Raw genomic sequence first — 20,144 nt, 5'->3', positions numbered from 1 at the left:
TCCTCGGGATGCGACCGGAGCTCCAGAACGGATCCTGTTTGCAACCAGAGGTACTACTGTAGATGGGTCTCTGCCAGGGCTGGCCAACCCATGAGGTGACTGCCTGAGGCGGCAGGATCCACAGGGTGGCAGGTGCCAGTGTCGCTCTTTCTCCCCTGCCCCCTTATCCTTAACATAAACCTTCCCTGGCGGGGTGAGGAGCACCATTTTGGAATCCGCCTCAGGCGCCCAAACATCTTGGACGGGCCCTGGTGGCTGGTGTGAAGTATGACAGCTTTCTGCGTGCCTAGGGCCAAGAGACACCACACTTGCTCTCCCTGAGTGCCTTTGCCATTCCCCTTGCCTCAGGGACTTAGCCAGGATTTATTTTTGGGGGGGAGGCAGAATCGATTTATCTGCGATGCAATAGGTCAATTAAGTATTTTTATACTTGATGGGGGAGGGCGATGCACCCCACTGGCTACGCCCATGCCTCGCCTATAAAAAAAACACAGCATGGTAGGAGGGGAAGAACTTAGTACGTATCAGGAAGCTCAGCTGAAGCACTAAAACGCGACTCAGGCCGTCTTGCGGCGGCCGCTCACTTCCGCCTGGGCCTTGTCTCTGCGCCACACCCGCCTCCGGGTGGCTGGAGGCGGAGGAAGGGGTCGGGCGCCGGCTTCCTCGTCGCAGCCTTTTCGGGGCGGAGAAGCAGCGGCCTCCGCCTCCGGCTTCCCGGAGCCTGTCGCTCGAGCGACCCTCGGAAGAAGCGGGTCGGGGTCGGGGATGACCCAGGCGGAGAAAGGGGAAGCGGCGGCGGCGGAGAATGGGAAGGACAAGGAGCGCGACAAGGAGAAGGAGCAGCGCGGCGCCAAGAGGCCCATCGTGCCTGCCGCCGTGCCGGAGTCCCTGCAGGAGGTGAGCCCCGGCTTAGGCGGAGAGGCTCCTCCCGTGGCCTTCGGGGGGCTCCTCTCGGCTCTGGCGGCGGCGAGGCCCGGGAAGCACGGCGCTCTGGACGGGGTTTCTGCGCCTCCGTCGTCGCGCGCAATCGAGATTCCCGCGGAACAGCCTAGGCCCGATTTCATAGGGCCGGTGGAGTCGAGTGGTGAAGCTTTCTCTGGGCTGCGCCCCTTCAGAGAGGTGCCCCACGATGGGATACTTGCACTTGCCTTTTATTTTAAGGGCTTGAACTCATTGCCACATGGAATAACGCAAAGCGTGTCAGCCTCGTGCATCCTGTTTTCTGATAGGCGGAACACAGTATGAATGCTCTATGTGTTAAATAATATTGCAGTTCTCATTTGCACCTTTACAGTATTTCCAAGCAGCAGTTTACTCACTGATCTTTAATTTTATTTGTAAAGCACTTCACTTATATGCCAGCTGTATTGCCACCTTAGCAAGGATGTGTGAAAAACCTTGAGCTGGTAATGAAAATGCTATAGAAGTGAAGTACCTTCCCCTAGGGCAAGCTAATGCTCTTTCAGTGTGTAGGGGCATTTAACATGAATTTCATGCAGCAGGAACATATCCCCTATAGCATCCTATGAAAAGAGGTTCATATTAGTTTCTAATAGTAATATTATAGTGCCTTCTCCTATAATTGATAATGCTCATTATTGATGCTGTCTACTGATGTTGACTGTTAGCCTTGGACTGTTACTGGAATGGGTTACTTCCGTGTTTCGACGCTCACGCATGCGCAGAAATGTGGAATTGCGGCGGGCGCAGGCACAGGCCTGCAAGTCGCAAACATGCCTCCCCCACGGATCACATTCGCAACCTGAGGTTCCACTGTACGGCAATTGTCCATTTAAAACACTATTCCAAATGTGCAAAAAAGCTTACGTAAATGTCCTTTGTGGGAGGGGAAAGCACTGTTACAGAACTTAACAGCTATATTTTGCTGATGGCAGCTCAAAGTGTAAAAAGATACAGATTTTCAAAATGAGGCATAGACTATATGTTTGGGCACCTACCGAGTACTGTGCTTTGCTGGTTCCTGTTCCTGTTTGTTTATCTGTTTTACTATTTTTAGCAAATACAGAGCAACTTCATTGTCGTGATACATCCTGGCTCAATGACTTTAAGGATTGGAAGAGCTACAGACACACTTCCTATTGGCATTCCTCACGTCATTGCAAGAAGGCACAAGCAGCAAGGGCAACCCACATATAAAGACAGTTGGCTTCTAAGAGAAGGACTCAATGTAAGTCTTAGAATTTGAGTATTATGTTAAATTGAATCAGTAACTGTTCATTTGAACTACATTGTTTTTTTGGTATGCTAAATTTTACTAGTCATCCTTACTTCTTTGGGTTGCACAATAACAGCTTGCCTCTGTAATAACATGTGTTTGTCTTGCATCATCTATACCAGCTACATATGGGAATTAATGCAGGCTATGGCATTAAACTTGCTATAAATGGCACAAGATTTAAGGGGGACAGATTTTTGCACCAAGCACTGAGGACCACATCACACAGGACTCTTTTATGTAGATATCAGTTCGGCACAAAAAAATTGAATGTACAATGTAATATTATATATACAGGTATCTATTTTTATTTGAAGGTCACCAGCAGTTCTTTAATTTACGCAGGAATTTTCTGCAGAGTAGTGTAGCAAGTATAGTTTTTCTGGCTTCATTGATAAATCCCCTGCTTCTGACAATGAAATCACAGTCAAAGGAAAAGTAAAGAAAAATGAAAATATTGTCGAAATGAGTGAGCCAGCAGGTCAAAAAAAATGACTTTTTAAACAAGGAGTGGGAAAGGTATTGTTTTGTGGATCTGAATGGGAAATGCATTAGCTTACTCTGCTCCTCAAACATTTGTGGTCTGTAAAAATGCAAAGTCCATGGTCAATATAAAGAAAATCATAGCAGTTTTGCAAAGGACTATGCTTGATTCTGAGCTTTCTTTTTGGGGCAGAGGGAGAGAATGTCAGCGTGCTTATGCAGCTGCTTACATTTTATTGGTTAGAGAGCTATTTTAATGATTATTTTGTATTTTTAGAGTGTTTTAAGTTTAATTGAATGTATTGTAAACTGCCTTGATATTTTACATGAGTTTTAAAATATTTGCAAAAGTATTTTGAAAATAATTTCATTAAGAAAGTCAAAAGACCCACTTCTATGTTTAGAGGACGGTTACTTATTGTTTGCTTTTATTTAGAAACCTGAAAGTACTGAACAAAGACAGAATGGTCTTAAAATGGTTGACCAAGCAATATGGTCCAAAAAGATGTCAAATGGTGCCAGACGTATACCAGTGTCACCTGATCAGGTATCTCATTTATAAACTGATTGATAGAAATTGCTTTTTGAGGGGTGTAAAAGCAGTGAAAAGCCTTGTAGCAGCATTAATAAATCTAGGATAGTATTCAACTATGTTTTAGTCAGAGTAGGCCCATTGAAATCAATGATCATGACTAAGTTAGGTCCATTAATTTCACTTGATCTACTATGACTAATCCTTACTTGAACACCACCCCAGTCTTCAAAATAGTTTAAAGGCAGGAATGGACCATAGCTCTGTGCTTGACATTCAGAGGATCTCAAGTCCAATCTGTGGCATCTGAAATTTAAACAAGACCAGGTAATCTGCTGATGTGAAAGACCCAAGGCCCTTGTTGCTGACCACCAGTCAGATTAGATAAAACTTAGCTAGGATAAAACTTAGCCTTAGCGGGCTCATCTAAGGCAATCTCTGGAAATTTATTTTTTGTCGTATAATAGTTCAATAGAGGAATAGCAGTTCAACAGAGGGATATAAATTACGATAAATTTTGAGCAACTCATATAGCATGACTACACATTTGTGCTCTTAAGATAGACTTTGAAAAATAGTTTCGTTTTAAGTGTGACCATTTCCCCCTATTCCTTGTTTCAAATTTACATTTCAGGCCCGATCTTACAATAGGCAGATGAGACCTGCTATTTTAGATCATAGCTCTGGAACAAAATGGACAAACACTGCCCATCATCCCGAATATGTCATTGGAGAAGAGGTAGGAACACCTTGCCTCATTTCATTAAAAGTAACTCTCATCCTTTATCTCATGTACAGTTAAGCAACCATAGGTATTTTTTAAAAAAATGTATTTGGGAAAAACACAGTTTTTACATTAGTTGTTTGTGGCACATGGATCTCCTGAAGTTTGAAAAAGAAGAAGCAATCATCTTGCATTTCACACAGAAATCCCTGCTGGGTTGCCTTGAGGATATTCCTAATGCTCACAAGGCAAGTGGCTGTTTACAAGCCTGAGAGAAAGAAACCAAATTAGTGAATGCAGATGGGAACAGAGCAATACGTTTTCATATGTAACCTATCGAATATTAACTTTTAAGCTGTTTTTATAACAGTCTTCAATTGAATTTTTAGTGTTTTAAACTGGTAAGAAAAACATCTCTGTCAGGATTCCTCCACCACCCCTCTCCTATTGACACCGGTGGCAGACTTGAGGCTCTCAAATTTCAGCAGCCCCCTGTGCAACACTAAAATTCAGTCCCCCTCCACCTGTTGCTCTCCGTTCTACAGCCCCCTGCAGTGTGGCCAAACCAGCCATGCCAACCTAAAACTGACTCTGTTGACACTCTACTCATCCAGGGAAAATAGAACTGAAGACTATGCAAGGCAGCTGCTTTTTCCATTCACTGCTGCTGTAATATGGGTTCTGGAACATAGGCCATCAAGGGCAGTGTGGCAAAATGCAGTGTTTATGATGGTCTTATTTTAAGAACAGCAACGAAAAGAATTGCTAGTTTTCTACAGAGAATATGGCATTCGGAACAGCATTCTCCAAATGCAGTTCATACAGAGCAATGGGCAAGCTTAATAATAAATGGTAACGTTACAGAAAAACGCAGCATTAAAAAAGGGACAAGGCAAGGATACCCTATGTTGTCACTGTTATTTATCCTAATATTAGAAATGTTGACTAGAGAAATACAAAAATTGATGAAACAACAGGAATTAAGGTCAGGCAGAGAGCGTACAAAGTGAAAGTATTTGCGGATGATGTTGTGTTGGCGTTGCAAAATCTGATAGTAAGCGTCCCAAGGGTAATAGAAACTATAACAAAATTTGGCAACTTAGCAGGATTCTGTATAAATAAGGGGGGAAAGTGATAGTAAAAAGTCTAGACTCATAGGCAAAAGATAAACTTGAGACTATCACTGGGGGGGGGGGGTTAAATATTTGGGGATATGGATATCCGCTAAGAACTTAAACCTTTTACAGGATAATGATGTTAAAATCTGGAATGAAATAAAAAGAAGTCTAGAAAAATGGACTAGAATGAACCATTCTTTGTGAGGAAGAATATCCGTAGTCGCAATGAACGTTTTGCCCAAGATGATCTTTTTATTTTAAACATTGCCCAGTGATAAATAGCCCAAACTGTTTCAAACAGTGGAAGAAAGATGTGACAAACTTCATTTGGCAGGGGGAAGCACCCCTGAATTAAATATAAAAATCTGACAGAGAAAGAGAAAGAGGGGGCTTTGCCTTTCCAGACCTCAGACTTTATTATGAGGCAGCAGATAACATCAAAAAAGGAAGACTTGAGATGATAACGGGTGGAATATCAGGATATGCAGCAGATCAAGATTTCCCTAGAAGGCCACAGAGAGATTGTCTGAGAAGTCTTAGAAAAGTGATAAGTGGTGGATATTGTATGTTGTGTGTATAAAAGCTCTTAAAATGGCATAAATAAAAGTTTTTGTCTTTTTTTAAACAAAGAATTGCTAGTTTTCTGCTACTACTTAAGACTGAACAGTGTTGTATGTTTCAGTTTGCTTTGGAATGCTTTTTTGTGTTGATGTGTTACAGACTAGCAAATGTACAGAAATTCCAAGTGTTCACAATTAAAATTTGAACGAGATAAATATAGTAAATTCTTCTTTTCAGGCATTATATGTTAACCCTATGGACTGTTACAATGTTCATTGGCCTGTTCATCGAGGGCAGTTGAACCTTCACTCGGGGCCGAGTGGTTCCCTTACTGCAGTCCTAGCTGATCTTGAAGTTATATGGTCGCATGCAATACAGAAGTATTTAGAAATACCTCTGAAGGATTTGAAGGTGAGCTATGGCAGACTTCATCTGTTCATGACTATGACTGTCAACATTTCATCGTTGTTGCTGCAAAAGGGTTTGACTGTTGAAGCCTTTGGCAGTCTGGTTCCTACATTCCTTGGTAGCACCTTCTTCTATGTATACTTCCCATTGGATCATCTAATGCACTACTCTGTTTTAAAACCTTTAGAATAAGAGTTTAATTAATTCATTAATATCCCGGCCTTTCTCTAAAGGAGCCCATGGTGGCAAACATATCAATACTGAAACAATAGAATGAAAACAGTTAAAAACTCGTAAAATAATTGCCTACCCTCAAAACTATTAATTGCAGGGTTTTCAGGGACAGGTCTTTCAGCCATCAAGTACCTGAGTAAACAGGAATGTTGTTAAATTGCTCCTAAAAGTTAATGAGAGAGAGCAACACACCTCATAGGAGAGGGCATTCCACAAATGGGGAGCAACCACCAAGAAGGCCCTGTTAAGGAGGTGCTTAGTAGAGCCTTTATAGCTGTGGTTTTCACTCTGCAGTTCCCTACCAAGTGAACTCTAGTTGTTTATATAATAATAATTATATTATTATTAATATAATAATTAATTCCTTTATTTTTAAAAATACTTCTGCCCCGCCTGATTTCACAAAGGAAGCTAACAAATCAGATAATAACAGTAGAAAAACAAATGACCCCAAATTAAACCTGCTTGTAAAATGCAAAATATAAGCAGTGAGTATCAAAACTAAAGAAAAGCCAGAGGAATTTTGGTTCCCTCCCTGTTAAGATTCATAGCAAATGGTTGTGGTTGGCTTCAGGAGAGGGAGAGGATGTCCTGTTGTGCAGATGGAAGTTCTTGTGCTAGTTAGTACCTGCATGTGCAGGCCACATCCTCACCGCTTTGTGGCCTCCCTTGTGGGTTGGCATTTTTTGTAGACTGGCATTTTTCAGAGAGAATGAAAATCCTGCAGTTAGCCCTCCTGCATTACAAGAATTGGTTCAACATCCAGGAGGAAGGTTTTGTGCAAGGTCTAAAGCTGTTAGATTTCCCCATGCCCTGGATTAAAGGATTTCAATGATGTAATTGGCTCTAGCTCTTAACCAATATTTTCGCTTCCTTCAATACTTAAAATTATTTAGATAGCTCATGGCATCAACCCGTTCCACTGTATGAAGACCAACAGACCGGAAAACGAATCCTAGTTTGTTCTTTTCTCTTTCAGTATTACAGGTGTATTTTGCTAATACCAGACATCTATAACAAGCAGCATGTGAAAGAAATAGTAAATATGATCCTAATGAAGATGGGATTCTCAGGTAAGAAAGCAACATCTGTGGTCAGCTGCTTAGTGCAAGGGTTTTGAAGGTACCTTTTGTTTCTAAGTTGGAATCACGTAACTTCCAGAATGTTTTTTTGCCCTTACAGCCACCCATGTCTCAACCAGGTGAATAAATAGCTCAGCCTTTGGCAACATATATCATGAAATCAGTAATGTGCAACTCTATGGCCAAATTTTAAAGAAATTACTCCAGTTTTGGTCAATACAAACTTGTGTTTGCTGAGTCAAAACCATCTAATCTACTTACGTATCTTACAGAGCTTCAGAGGTATTGTCATCTAGGTTCCACCAGGCCCCAACTGGATGTAACATTACTGAGATCCAGAGCCTCTGCTACTGTCACTCCCAGCTGTCTCCTACCAACAAGTGCATTGGGCAGATGAGTCCTGCTCCAAATAGCAATTTTCAGCTCACTGTCTAAAAGACTGAAGTTGGTTGGGAGATGCAGAGACATGAAACACTGATTTTTTAAAATGTTAAAACAGGGAAGCTGGAAAATATTATCATGGTGATATGTTGTTCTATTTATGAAACGCATGGGTAGCAATAAACACATTTCTTCCTCTCTTTTGTTTAAAACACTTCAGAGTTTTATATATATAAAAGAGGGCATGTTATGGGAAGTGTTCAGTAGTGGAGTGCATATGAGTAATGTTTCTGAATAGGGTTGCAAAGCAGTGTATATAACAGTATTCCTGCCATTTTGTTTTCAGGCATAGTGGTCCATCAGGAATCTGTCTGTGCTACTTTTGGAAGTGGTTTAGGTAGTGCATGCGTCGTCGATGTGGGGGATCAGAAGACAAGTGTCTGCTGTGTCGAAGACGGTGTTTCGCATCGTAACACCAGGTAACTATTATAAAGTTGCAGTAACATTCAGGTGAAAAGAAGCAAGTCTTCTAATGGCTGCTGCTGCTTTTTTTAGGTTATGCCTTGCATATGGAGGTTCTGATGTGTCAAGATGCTTTTATTGGCTTATGCAGCGAGCTGGGTTCCCTTACAGAGACTGCCAACTAGCTAAAAAGACAGATTGCCTTCTCCTGCAGCACTTAAAAGAAACATTTTGCCATTTAGACCAGGTAAGTTCAAAGACCTAGATAAGGAGCTCCACACTTCTGATTTGCTCTTTCCCAGGCCCGTTTGGTCACAATCTAGTGTGACATTACAGATTTTTAGTTGTATAATTAATGGTAATAGAGGTTACCAACAGTGGGGAGAAAACTGAAAATTCACATGTGTGGCTGATCTCTTCTCAGTGTAGTTTGAAAGATTTGAAAGTTCATTAAAGCATTAATACCTTTTTCTATGTTTTATTATCAGGATTTATCTGGACTAAAAGATCATGAGTTTCAAGTCCGTCACCCAGATTCTCCAGCTTTGCTGTATCAGTTGCGCTTGGGAGATGAAAAGTTACAGGTAAAGACTGGGTGGGGTATACATGCACATAAGGTGCAAAGAGATTTTCCCTCCGCTCACCCCCCTCTGTGCTCCCTAAACCTGTTATTTTGGTTCTCCTAACCCTCCAGGGTAGATTTAGCAGGACACGGGTAGAAGAATGCAAGAATGCAGACTGCATTCTGTGTACACAACTTAGTTGAATCCTGCCCTATGATAGACATGCCCTGGGATGTAGATGCGGACTTAAGTGCAGAAGTCAATGAAAAATAAAGGTAAAGGGACCCCTGACCATTAGGTCCAGTCGTGACCAACTCTGGGGTTGTGGCGCTCATCTTGCTTTATTGGCCAAGGGAGCCGGCGCCAGCATGACTAAGCCACTTCTGGCAAACAGAGCAGCGCACAGAAACGCCGTTTGCCTTCCCGCCGGAGCGGTACCTATTTATCTACTTGCACTTTGACGTGCTTTTGAACTGTTAGGTTGGCAGGAGCAGGGACCGAGCAACGAGAGCTCACCCCGTCGCAGGGATTTGAACTGCCGACCTTCTGATCGGCAAGTCCTAGGCTCTGTGGTTTAACCCACAGCGCCACCTGCGTCCCAGCCCCAATGAAAAATAGTGGGGTATTAATTAGTTTTCAGCAGCTCAATCTGCATGTTTCTCTTCTTACAGTCTAATTGAGTGCTGTGATATTCAGGAGATACACAGCAAATACAGATGTGGCAAAACTAGCTCAAATGTTGAATTAAATAAACTTGATATATGTTTCTATCTACACATGCTGCTGACAGGTATCATATCGTTTGGAACACAGGGCTGTACCCTATGCAGCTCTAAGTAGCTTGCTACATCAGCAGAAGGATTTAAGTTTGTACAACATAACTTGATTTAAAATTTCCAAAGAAATTGTATTAGAAGAAGAGTTTGGATTTGATATCCCGCCTTTCACTCCCTTTAAGGAGTCTCAAAGCGGCTAACAATCTCCTTTCCCTTCCTCCCCCACAACAAACACTCTGTGAGGTGAGTGGGGCTGAGAGACTTCAAAGAAGTGTGACTGGCCCAAGGTCACCCAGCAGCTGCATGGGGAGGAGCGGAGACGCGAACCCGGTTACCCAGATTACGTGACTTAACCATTACACCACACTGGCTCACTTATTATTAAATATGTTGCCAAAGGCTGAGCTATTTATTCACCTGGTTGAGACATGGGTAAGGGCAAAAAAACATTCTGGAAGTTACGTGATTCCAACTTAGAAACAAAAGGTACCTTCAAAACCCTTGCACTAAGCAGCTGACCACAGATGTTGCTTTATTACCTGAGAATCCCATCTTCATTAGGACCATATTTACTATTTCTTTCACATGCTGCTTGTTATAGATGTCTGGTATTAGCAAAATACACCTGTAACGCTAAAGGAGAAAAGAACAAACTAGGATTCGTTTTCCGGTCTGTTGGTCTTCATAAAGTGGAATGGGTTGATGCCATGAGCTATCTAAATCTGTTCTAGTTGTTCCTCTAGCTTTCCAGAGCAGATTTGGGCAGGGTGTGAGAGGGGGAGAGTTCCATTGTGCAAGCGAAAATCCTTCTGCTAACAGAACAAGTGCATTAGATACCACCCAAGATGTTTATCTGCTTCTGAAACTGATTGCTCTGTTAGAAAGGCAGTGCAAGCAAGCATTGATGAAATGGTAAAGATAATTTTAAGCTCTTCCCCATCTCTCACGATTAGGCTCCCATGGCATTATTTTATCCAGCAACCTTTGGAATTGTGGGGCAGAAAATGACATCTTTGCAGCAACGATCACAAGGTGATCCTGAGGATCCGCATGATGAACATTATCTCTTAGCTACACAAAGTAAGCAGGAGCAGGTGTGTTGTGTGTCTTTTTCCTTGTTTTCTCTTCCTAGGAGACTTTTCTGCACAGATCTAATTATACTTAATTAAAGCTTTCGTCTTGGATAATGGCTAGAAGGTTCATGATGATGCTGTAAACCGCCATGTGATCGTTGGTTGAAGGGCGGTATAGAAAATAAAATAATAAATAAAAAATATAATAATAAATAAAAAATATTATAATAATAATAATAAATATAATAATAATAATAATAATAATAATAATAATAATAATAAATATAATAATAATAATAATAATAATGGGTTCATTCAGACCTCTGGCACGGCTGCACGGAGGAGTTCAGAAGCTTTTGCTTTCATTTTAGAACAACAGCAGCTTGCTTTTTCATTTGAACCTGGATGAGCAGTGGTTAATCTCAGCTATACAGTAGTTAGTTGAAGGAAGCCAACTTCAAACCACAGTTTATAAAGCTGGCTTCTTCCAGCTAAGCATAGTTAAAATTTAACACAGTTTGGGTTTGGACAGCATGCAAAACAGCAGTTCATCTAAAACAGAAGTAGCAGTTTCTGATGGTTTCATAGTCGTTCTGGATGAGAGCAAGTGAGCTCAAGGCTGACAGACTTTTATAAAGCTAATCTGTTCTTTAGGGTTATGTCTGAAGGCAGGCATAGTGTGTGTGTACATATTAACAAGAAGTACTAACAAGAATCCTTTCAAAGCATTCCATCGTGTAACAGCAAGCTATCACTCTGCTTGGGAACACATTTTTAAAAGAAAAGCCTGACTAGCTTTTCAGATACATTTTAATTGAATAATTTTCTTTCTTTTTTTATAAATATTTATTAGGGTTTACAATACAAATAGATATAATAAACAAAATAACATACGTTCTAACATAATTTCAGATCTTCTTTGGACTCCCTCACATCTCCCGCTCCCACTTTCATCGTTATAAATTTTTACCAGCAATTTATCATCTTGTTTACATTTATATCCCATTTATTTATTTATAGACTCATAATTCTCAAAATAGTTTATACTTTCTCAATCTCACTTATCAACCTGAATCATCTAATTTAGTGGTGCTCAATTGTTTATGATCTAGCATCCTGCTTAACATTCAATCAAATTACAATATTTTTGTAGATAAATCTTGAATTTCTTCCAGTCCTCCTCCATCCTCTCCTCTCCCAGGTCTCGGATTCTGCCAGTCATCTCAGCCAATTCCATATAGTCTATCAGTTGCATCTGCCATTCTTCCAGTGTGGGTAGGTCTTGAGTTTTCCAGTGCTTTGCAAGAAGTATCCTTGCTGCTGTTGTTGCATACATAAAAAATGTCCGATCCTTCTTTGCCACCCCTTGGCCGACAATACCCAAAAGGAAGGCCTCTGGTTTTTTTGTGAAGGTATACTTAAATACCTTTTTCAGCTCATTATAGATCATTTCCCAGAACTCCTTCACTTTAGGGCAGGTCCTCCAGAGGTGGAAGAATGTTCCTTCACTCTCTTTACATTTCCAGCACTTATTATCAGACAGGTGGTATATTTTTGCAAGTTTGACTGGGGTCATATACCATCTATATATCATTTTCATTACATTTTCTTTCAAAGCATTGCATGCAGTAAAGTTCAACCCAATACTCCGCAACCTTTCCCAGTCTTCAAACATGATATTGTACCCAATATCCTGCGCCCATCTTATCATAGCCGATTTAACCATTTCATCTTGTGTATTCCATTTTAACAGCAAGTTATACATTCTTGAAAGTACCTTAGTCTTAGGTTCTAACAGTTCTGTTTCTAGTTTCGATTTCTCCACCTGGAACCCTAATTTCTTATCATTTTTAAAAACTTCTTTAATCTGAGCATAATGTAACCAGTCTCGCACTTTATCCTTCATTTTCTCCAAACTCTGCAATTTCCAATTGTCTCCATCTTTTTCTAGTATTTCCCAGTATTTTGGCCATTTGGCCTCCATATTGGGTCTTTTTCGGGCCTTAGCTTCCAAAGGTGAAAGCCACCTTGGAGTTTTATTTTCCAGCAAGTCTTTATATTTTGTCCAGACATTGAACAGTGATTTTCTGACAATATGGTTCTTAAAGGCCTTATTGCTTTTAACCTTGTCGTACCATAAGTATGCATGCCATCCAAAATTATTATTAAACCCTTCCAAGTCCAACACATCAGTGTCCTCAAGAAGTAGCCAGTCTTTTAGCCAGCAGAAGGCTGCGGCCTCATAGTACAACTTTAAGTCTGGCAGGGCAAAGCCCCCTCTTTCTTTCGCATCAGTTAATATCTTAAACTTAATTCTGGGCTTTTTGCCCTGCCAGACAAACTTAGAAATATCTCTCTGCCACTTCCGAAAACACTCCGTCTTATCCACAACCTGAAGTGTTTGAAACAAAAACAACATCTTTGGCAATACATTCATCTTGATAGCAGCAATTCGGCCTAACAAAGAAAGTTTCAATTTTGTCCAGCTATCTAAATCTCTCTTAATTTCTGACCAACATTTTTCATAGTTATCCTTAAATAGACTCAGATTTTTTGCTGTTATGTTTACCCCTAGGTACTTTACTTTTTTAACCACATTTAGTTCTGTCTCTCTCTGAAACCGTTCTGACTCTGTATCTGTCAAGTTTTTCCCCAAAACCTTAGTTTTCTGTTTATTTAATTTAAATCCCGCCACCCGACCAAAGTCATGAATCAGTTGTAATACTCTTTTCGTACTAGACTCTGGCTCCTGCAGGGTCAAAACCAAGTCATCTGCAAAAGCTTTAAGCTTATATTGTTTCTCTCCGACTTGGATTCCTTCCACCAACCGGTCCCCTCTGATCATATTCAGGAGCACTTCCAGAACCGAAATAAATAACAAAGGTGAAATAGGGCAGCCTTGTCGTGTTCCTTTTTCAATTTTAAACTCTTCTGTAACCACATTATTAACTATCAGTTTAGCTTTCTGCTCTGAATATATCGCCTCAATCCCATTCTCAAAACCCCGTCCCACTCCCATTTCTTTTAAATTTCCCTTCATAAATTTCCAGGAAATGTTGTCAAAGGCCTTCTCCGCATCTATAAAAATTAAAACTGCTTTTGTGTTTATATCTGTTTGCAAAAGTTCCAAAATGTCAATAATATTCCTTGTATTAGCAAACAAATGTCTGCCTGGGAGAAAGCCTGCCTGGTCCTTGTGGATTACTTCATTTAAAACTTTTTTAAGTCTACTTGCCAAAATGTCTGCAAATATTTTGTAATCCACATTTAGAAGAGAGATGGGACGGTAGTTCTTAAGTTGTGTCTTTTCAGCTTCCGACTTTGGTATCAATGTGATAAACGCTTCCTTCCACGATTCCGGCGCCCTCTTCCCTTCCATAATTTCGTTGCTGACCTCCATCAAAGGTTGTATCAAATAATCTTTTAATGTCTTATAGTACTTGGAGGTCAGCCCATCTGGCCCTGGAGATTTGCCCAATTGCATGTTCTGAATGGCCTGTTCAATCTCTTGTCGTGTTATTTTACAATTCAGGATTGTCCTGTTTTCTTGTGACAATTTTGGTAGTCCATTTTTTCCCAAAAATTGTTTAATCTCAGCCTCGTCTTGTGGCCCTTGAGTGTATAATTTTTTAAAATATCTCTGGAAACACTTTCTAATGTCCACAGGATTCTGGATATTTCTTCCTTCAATCTCTGTCTTTTCTTCAACTGCCAAGCTAGCAGTTTTCCACATTTATTCGCCGACTCAAACGTTTTTTGTTTCATTAATTTGACCTTCCACTCTATTTCCTAGTTTATCAATTTAGAATATTGTGCTTGATAGAGTTTAATTTCTCTCAGAGTTGGCTGTGACTTCGGATTTAATCTTAACTTCTTCTCTAATTCTTTTATTTTGTCCAAAATCTTGTCTTTTCTCTCATTTTGTGTCCTTTTCTTTACTGCATTCTGTTGTATCAAGAATCCCCTCATAACGGCTTTGCTTGCGTCCCAGACGATTCTTTTTTCCACCGTGGTGTTCATATTTATCTCAAAATAGTCCTTCAGGGCTTTTTGGGCCTTCTTGGTAATCTCCTGATGTCTAAGCAAGTTGTCATTCATCTTCCATCTAAAGGAGCCGGTTGGAAACAGTGTCATGTCCATCTTTACTGCATTATGGTCGGAGCAGGTCTTTGGGCAGATTTCCACCTTTCTAGCCTTAGGTGCCAGACCTCTAGATATCCATATTTGGTCGATTCTTGTCCAGGTCAGTTGGGCTTCAGAGAAGAATGTTCCCTCTCTTCCCAAGGGGTTCTTTGTCCTCCAGATGTCAATCAAGTCCATATTGTCTGTCATTTCAAAAAAAAATTTGGGTAGTCTGCCGTCTTTTGTAACATTTTGACTTTGTGACTTGTCCATGTTAGTTGATACGACCCCATTCATGTCTCCCATCATAATGATGTTGTTATAGTCCAGATAGTCCAGCATAGTCTCATGCAACTTCCTGTAAAATTCCGATTTCCCTTCGTTTGGTGCGTAGATTCCTAATATCAAAAGCTTCTCTCCTTGATGTTGTATCTCAATTGCCAAAATTCTTCCATGTTCATCTTTAAATAAGAATTTGGGTGACAGGCTCTCTTTCGCATATATCACCACACCTCTCTTCTTGACTCTATCCGAAGATATAAATTCCTGGCCAAGTCTTTTGTTTATTAACACTTTTCTGTGGAGCCTAGTCACATGTGTTTCCTGTAAACAAATAATGTCCAATTGTTCTTTTTTTAATATATGAAATATTTTCTTCCTTTTTTCCGGAATGTTGCAGCCATTTATATTCCAGCTCAAAAGTTGCAGAGACATCCTGGATAAATCTGGTTATTTTTCCAGGGGTGGTATCTTATTCACAGGATCTTCAGGTTCCACAGGTGCCGGTACTGCCGGTGCTCCAGGCCCAGAAGGTAATTCAATTCCTTTTTGAAGGTCCTCTCCGTATGTAGACAAAAATTTATCTCTATCTTCCAGTGTTCTGATTTTCACCTTCTTCCCTCTGAAGGTAAAAGATATTCCTTGGGGAAATTCCCACCTAAAAGCAATTGAGTTGCTCCTCAGTAATTTAACAAGTTCAGAGTAGGCGGATCTGAGGTCCAACAGTTGTCTAGGGATATCTTTGTAAATTTCAATTCTTCTGTCCAAAATGTCCAGTGACTTTTCGTAATGTAGGCCCAAAATCTTATCCCTTTCCTCCTTTGATCTCAATGTTATCAAACAGTCTCTGGGCCTTTCCTTCTTTGCAAATCTTCCAAGCCTGAAAGCTGACACAATTTTAAAGTCCTTTTCCTCTAAATTCCAAAACTTGGAGAATTCTTTAGTCAAAAACTCAGCTAGGTTGCCTCCTTCCGCTTCTTGTACCGACCTAATCCGTAAATTATTCTCCCGATTTCGCAGTTCTATCATAGACAAATAGATCTGATGTTCACCTACTTGTTTGCAGAGTGGTCTTACCTCTTGTTCTAAATTTTCAAGTTTTTGACTAGTGTCCTCAGCCAGTTTCCGATTTTCTGCTGTAGCCTCCGTCAATTGTCCAATTGCCTGTACGTTCTGTGCGACTTGTCCAGTTAATCTATTTAAACATTCTGTATTTTGATCAATCTTGGCTGTTTGCTCATCTGCTTTCTTGTCCAAAGATTCCACTCTCTTATCCAAAGATTCCAATTTTTCATAGATTTTCTCTAGGATAGAAGCAGATGATCCTGAGGCCATATCTTCCAATTGTAATTGCTCCGTTTCTCCCTCCCTTGCCTGTGGCCGCACGGCTTCTTCTACCTCTGAAGGCAGAGTAGGTACAGATGATCTACGTATCTGCGAGGCTGAGGTTAGAGTTGTCAAGGTTGTTTGTCTAGTTCTTCCCCTTCTTCTTGTGCCACTCATTCCAAAGTTATCTAAGAGTCAAGGTCAAGCTGAGTTATTCCCATGGGAAAACAAAAGCCCAGAGAAGGCAAGAGGCCGGGAAAGGGAAAGTAAATGTACAGTCACTGTTGTAAGTCTCAAATCCTCTAGAGGGAGCTTAAAATGTCTTTAGGGAAGAATTCTAATAAAATTTAAAGTCCAGTTTAGTTTCCAGGAACCTTCAAAAGCAAGTATTTAGCAGAGTTAATGTTAACAACCACTTTGTTTCTATCAGTGCTTGCTGGTATTTCAGACGGTGTTTCAAAGTAGCAAGTCCAAATACCCTCAGATTGTTGCCAGTTCTAATACACAATAGCCAAATCTGCAAAACTGACAGCTCAGTCTCTCAGGCAGCTCAGGCAGCTCCAGACCCTGGGCTTCTCATTCCAATTGTAATTCCAATAGAAGAAAGGTAGAGCGATGCAAATAAAAGGTACCAAATCATAAGCTTAAAGTCCTTATTTTGTTTAAAAGAAAGTTCAGTGGGTGCTCAGATCAGTAGGATTAAAAGTTCTTTTTACGCCTCCACTCCTCCAGCTCCTTGCTTTAAAGTTCAGTGACAGCGGAAGACGGACTTCCTGTTTCCACGTCTCTCCGCTTTCAGCCAAGTTCAATATTTTAGTCTTAAATTTAAGATATTCAGTCTTTACTCACGGATTGTTGCTTTCTTCCGAATCGAGAATTTGCAGGAAAAGGGATCAGCGCTCACCGGCAGCAGCCGCGCGGCTTCGCTCCACAGACCGCGAAACGGCTCACAGCGCCACTACCCCCTCCACGTTCCGGAACCCCTTACGGGGTTCCTTCTGCGTTTTGGGGGTCGCTTCTGGCGCCCACCGAGCCTCAAGACCACAGGCTCTTGCTGCCTGTGGGTTTCCAAAGTGGGTCTCCGCTTCGCCGTAGCGGACGACCCAGTTTCTGCGGAGCCTCCTCCTCACAAGTGAAAGAGGACAGCCATTGCCGTTCGCGCCGCCCCCGGAAGTCTGATTTGAATAATTTTCTAAAGCAATGCCTGAAGTAACTGATATTCTAGTTTGAAGTCTTGTTTATTCTGTTATGTTTTACTCCAGGAATACCCATTTATCCTAAGTACAACCCAATAAGGCAGACAAAATAATTTCTACAAAATAATTTAGTTAAAAATGTGATCCCATTGAGAATCCAAGATGAAATTTTGCAGGTAGATCTTAGAAATATTTAATAATACAATTTCTTTGGAAATTTTAAATCAAATTAATTTTTTGAATTTTTTTTAAAATTTAAAATTTTGTAACCTAACTTGGAAATGTAAAGTAAGCCCATCATGTGACATATCATATTAAAGCCCACAATGTTCTGAGGAGATGGGTATTTTTTAGTTTTGAAATATCTTAATTCTGGACTGAGCTTTTACAGTTTGTGTGTAGTCAGACATGGCCAAAATTGTCAATTTTTTAAAATTTCCAACTCTCATGACTCAAAAACAGGATGTGATAAAAAAATTAACGTTTAGATTTAAACTTAGTTTTGATCATTCAACAAGTGTACGAAATATTAAGAAAATTGGATGACATGAGGTTAAAAAAATGGATCATGATATGGAATGACCCAGTATGCTTGATTTTATTGTCATTACCTTAGTTATGTAAAAGCTTTTTTACAAAATAATAAAAGCAAAACTTCAGTAGTATTTCTTCAGCTACCACTCTGATCCTACAGGTGGCTATAGTTTGGGGGGCACATGCAGTAGCTTCCACAAAGGTCGCTATGATGGTATACTGTGTATGGAATGTGGTGAGCCATTGGAAATGGAAGACTTGGGTAAGGGAGCATATGGTGTTTGTGCCAAAGAATATGAAAATAATATGGCGAAAGACCAGAAGTAGCAGTGTGGCTTTACTCGCCACCTATTCCCTTAGTGTCAGGTGTGCTATGTGGGACTGTTTTTAGCTGCAACACTCCTCACACCTATTTTGGCAGATGCTGTGGAATGTGTTTTGCATCTAACAAAATTGGATCTTTTCAAATGATAACCTGCCCTGTTTTGCTTTTTAAAGTCTGCAAAAGCAACAGCCGACAGGAAGTCGATTTCCAAGCCTAGTGGATTTGAGGGGGATCTGCGTGGCCAATCTGCAAGCGTTGCTGAAAATCTCTATCCTCCAGAAGTTGAGATCGGCACTTCGCACGGTGACTGCATCATGGGTGGAAATGAGTCTGAAGAACCCCTTACAGCTCACATGTCCAGGAAAACAGCTGTATCTCAGTTTGAAGGGAAAGCGTTAGGCCTTGACAAAGCCATCTTGCACAGTATTGATTGCTGTGGTAAGAAAACTATATATACTTGTTTATTAACATTAATACTTTGGCCAAGATAGATTCTAGTACAACGAGGATTCATAAGTTTGCAGGAACTAAATATCTACTCTCGCTCTCATCCATTTCTTCTTTAGTTCCCTGGTTCAATCTGTTTTAATGTTAATGGCTAATTCTGTATTGTTTCAATTCATTCTTCACAGTTTACATAAAACTCATTTTGATTTTGATTTCTCAGCATCTGACGATACCAAAAAGAAAATGTACAGTTCCATCCTGGTTGTAGGAGGCGGTCTGATGTTCCACAAAGCCCAAGAGTTCCTTCAGCACAGAATTCTCAACAAAATGCCTCCTTCTTTCAGGAGAGTTGTTGAAAACGTAGAAGTTATTACGAGACCAAAGGTACTTGTGTATGAATCTAGGCATACTTTTAGGTCATGGTTGGGAAATATTTTTTCTGTCAGGGGCCACATGACTGCAGTGGTGGGTGGAGCTAGAATCAAAGGTGGGTGTAGCCACCTCCTCTGTCTATGTTAAGACACTTGCTACAGCAGCTCATATCCTCTTCTAGTTAATTATAAATTGCGGTTAACATTCTGTACTGGCCAATACATTTATTTGTATATTCCAATAGTGTAGTATATAGCGAAGAACAAGCATTGGTTCTTTTGTGCAAGGGGCTTGACTAATAAACTAAAGGCCATCCCCTTCTGTCTAAAATTCATTAAGAACAGCAGCAACAAAGCAATCTTCCTTTTGCCACAAAAGTAAATGGTATCTTTTGTGCTGATTTGGGATTGTAAAGATTTTAAGCACCGAGCACAACTTCTCAGAGTAGCCCCAGTTAAAAACAGTAACATTCTTAAAGCAAATGTAAGTGGGTTTGTGGGGTTTAGTTTACACCATTTACCTTGCTCATTCTTTTCCTTTGCATTAATCATAGGACATGGATCCCCGTTTGATAGCATGGAAAGGGGGTGCTGTTCTAGCCTGCCTGGATACAACACAGGAGCTCTGGATATATCAACGAGAATGGCAGCGATTTGGTGTCCGTATGTTACGCGAAAGAGCTGCTTTTGTCTGGTGATCTCGTGCAATATTTAGATAGGATAAAATGCTGAGTATTACTTTTTCTCTTTATAGCCGTGACATTTGTGTTTTTAATAAAATCCATATAAAAAGAATGATTTTTCTTCTGGGCTGTTTAAGAAAACTGTAGTTGTACTCAAGATTTTCTTAAAGCTTTTCTCTAGTTTTATGCTTTGGAGTGGTCTCATTGAAGCACATGACCCTGGTATAG

At 40.5% G+C, this 20,144-nt stretch overlaps 1 protein-coding gene across 1 annotated transcript; it reads left to right on the top strand.

Annotated features, from left to right (window-relative positions):
- The first annotated feature begins 516 nt into the window (after window positions 1-516).
- Window positions 517-20,028, top strand: ACTR8 (actin related protein 8). Its single transcript, XM_080996798.1, has 13 exons — window positions 517-897; window positions 2,018-2,188; window positions 3,156-3,266; window positions 3,886-3,990; window positions 5,892-6,065; window positions 7,276-7,369; window positions 8,106-8,238; window positions 8,315-8,468; window positions 8,710-8,805; window positions 10,514-10,654; window positions 18,589-18,853; window positions 19,083-19,246; window positions 19,788-20,028. The coding sequence occupies exons 1-13, from the start codon at window positions 766-768 to the stop codon at window positions 19,929-19,931; spliced, it is 1,884 nt and encodes a 627-aa protein (XP_080852924.1). The 5' UTR covers window positions 517-765; the 3' UTR covers window positions 19,932-20,028.
- Window positions 20,029-20,144: the final 116 nt, after the last annotated feature.

Source organism: Podarcis pityusensis, assembly GCF_964106645.2.
Source record: "Podarcis pityusensis genome assembly, chromosome: 2".
NCBI lineage: Eukaryota > Metazoa > Chordata > Lepidosauria > Squamata > Lacertidae > Podarcis > Podarcis pityusensis.
This window is presented reverse-complemented; position numbering and strand designations above follow the sequence as displayed.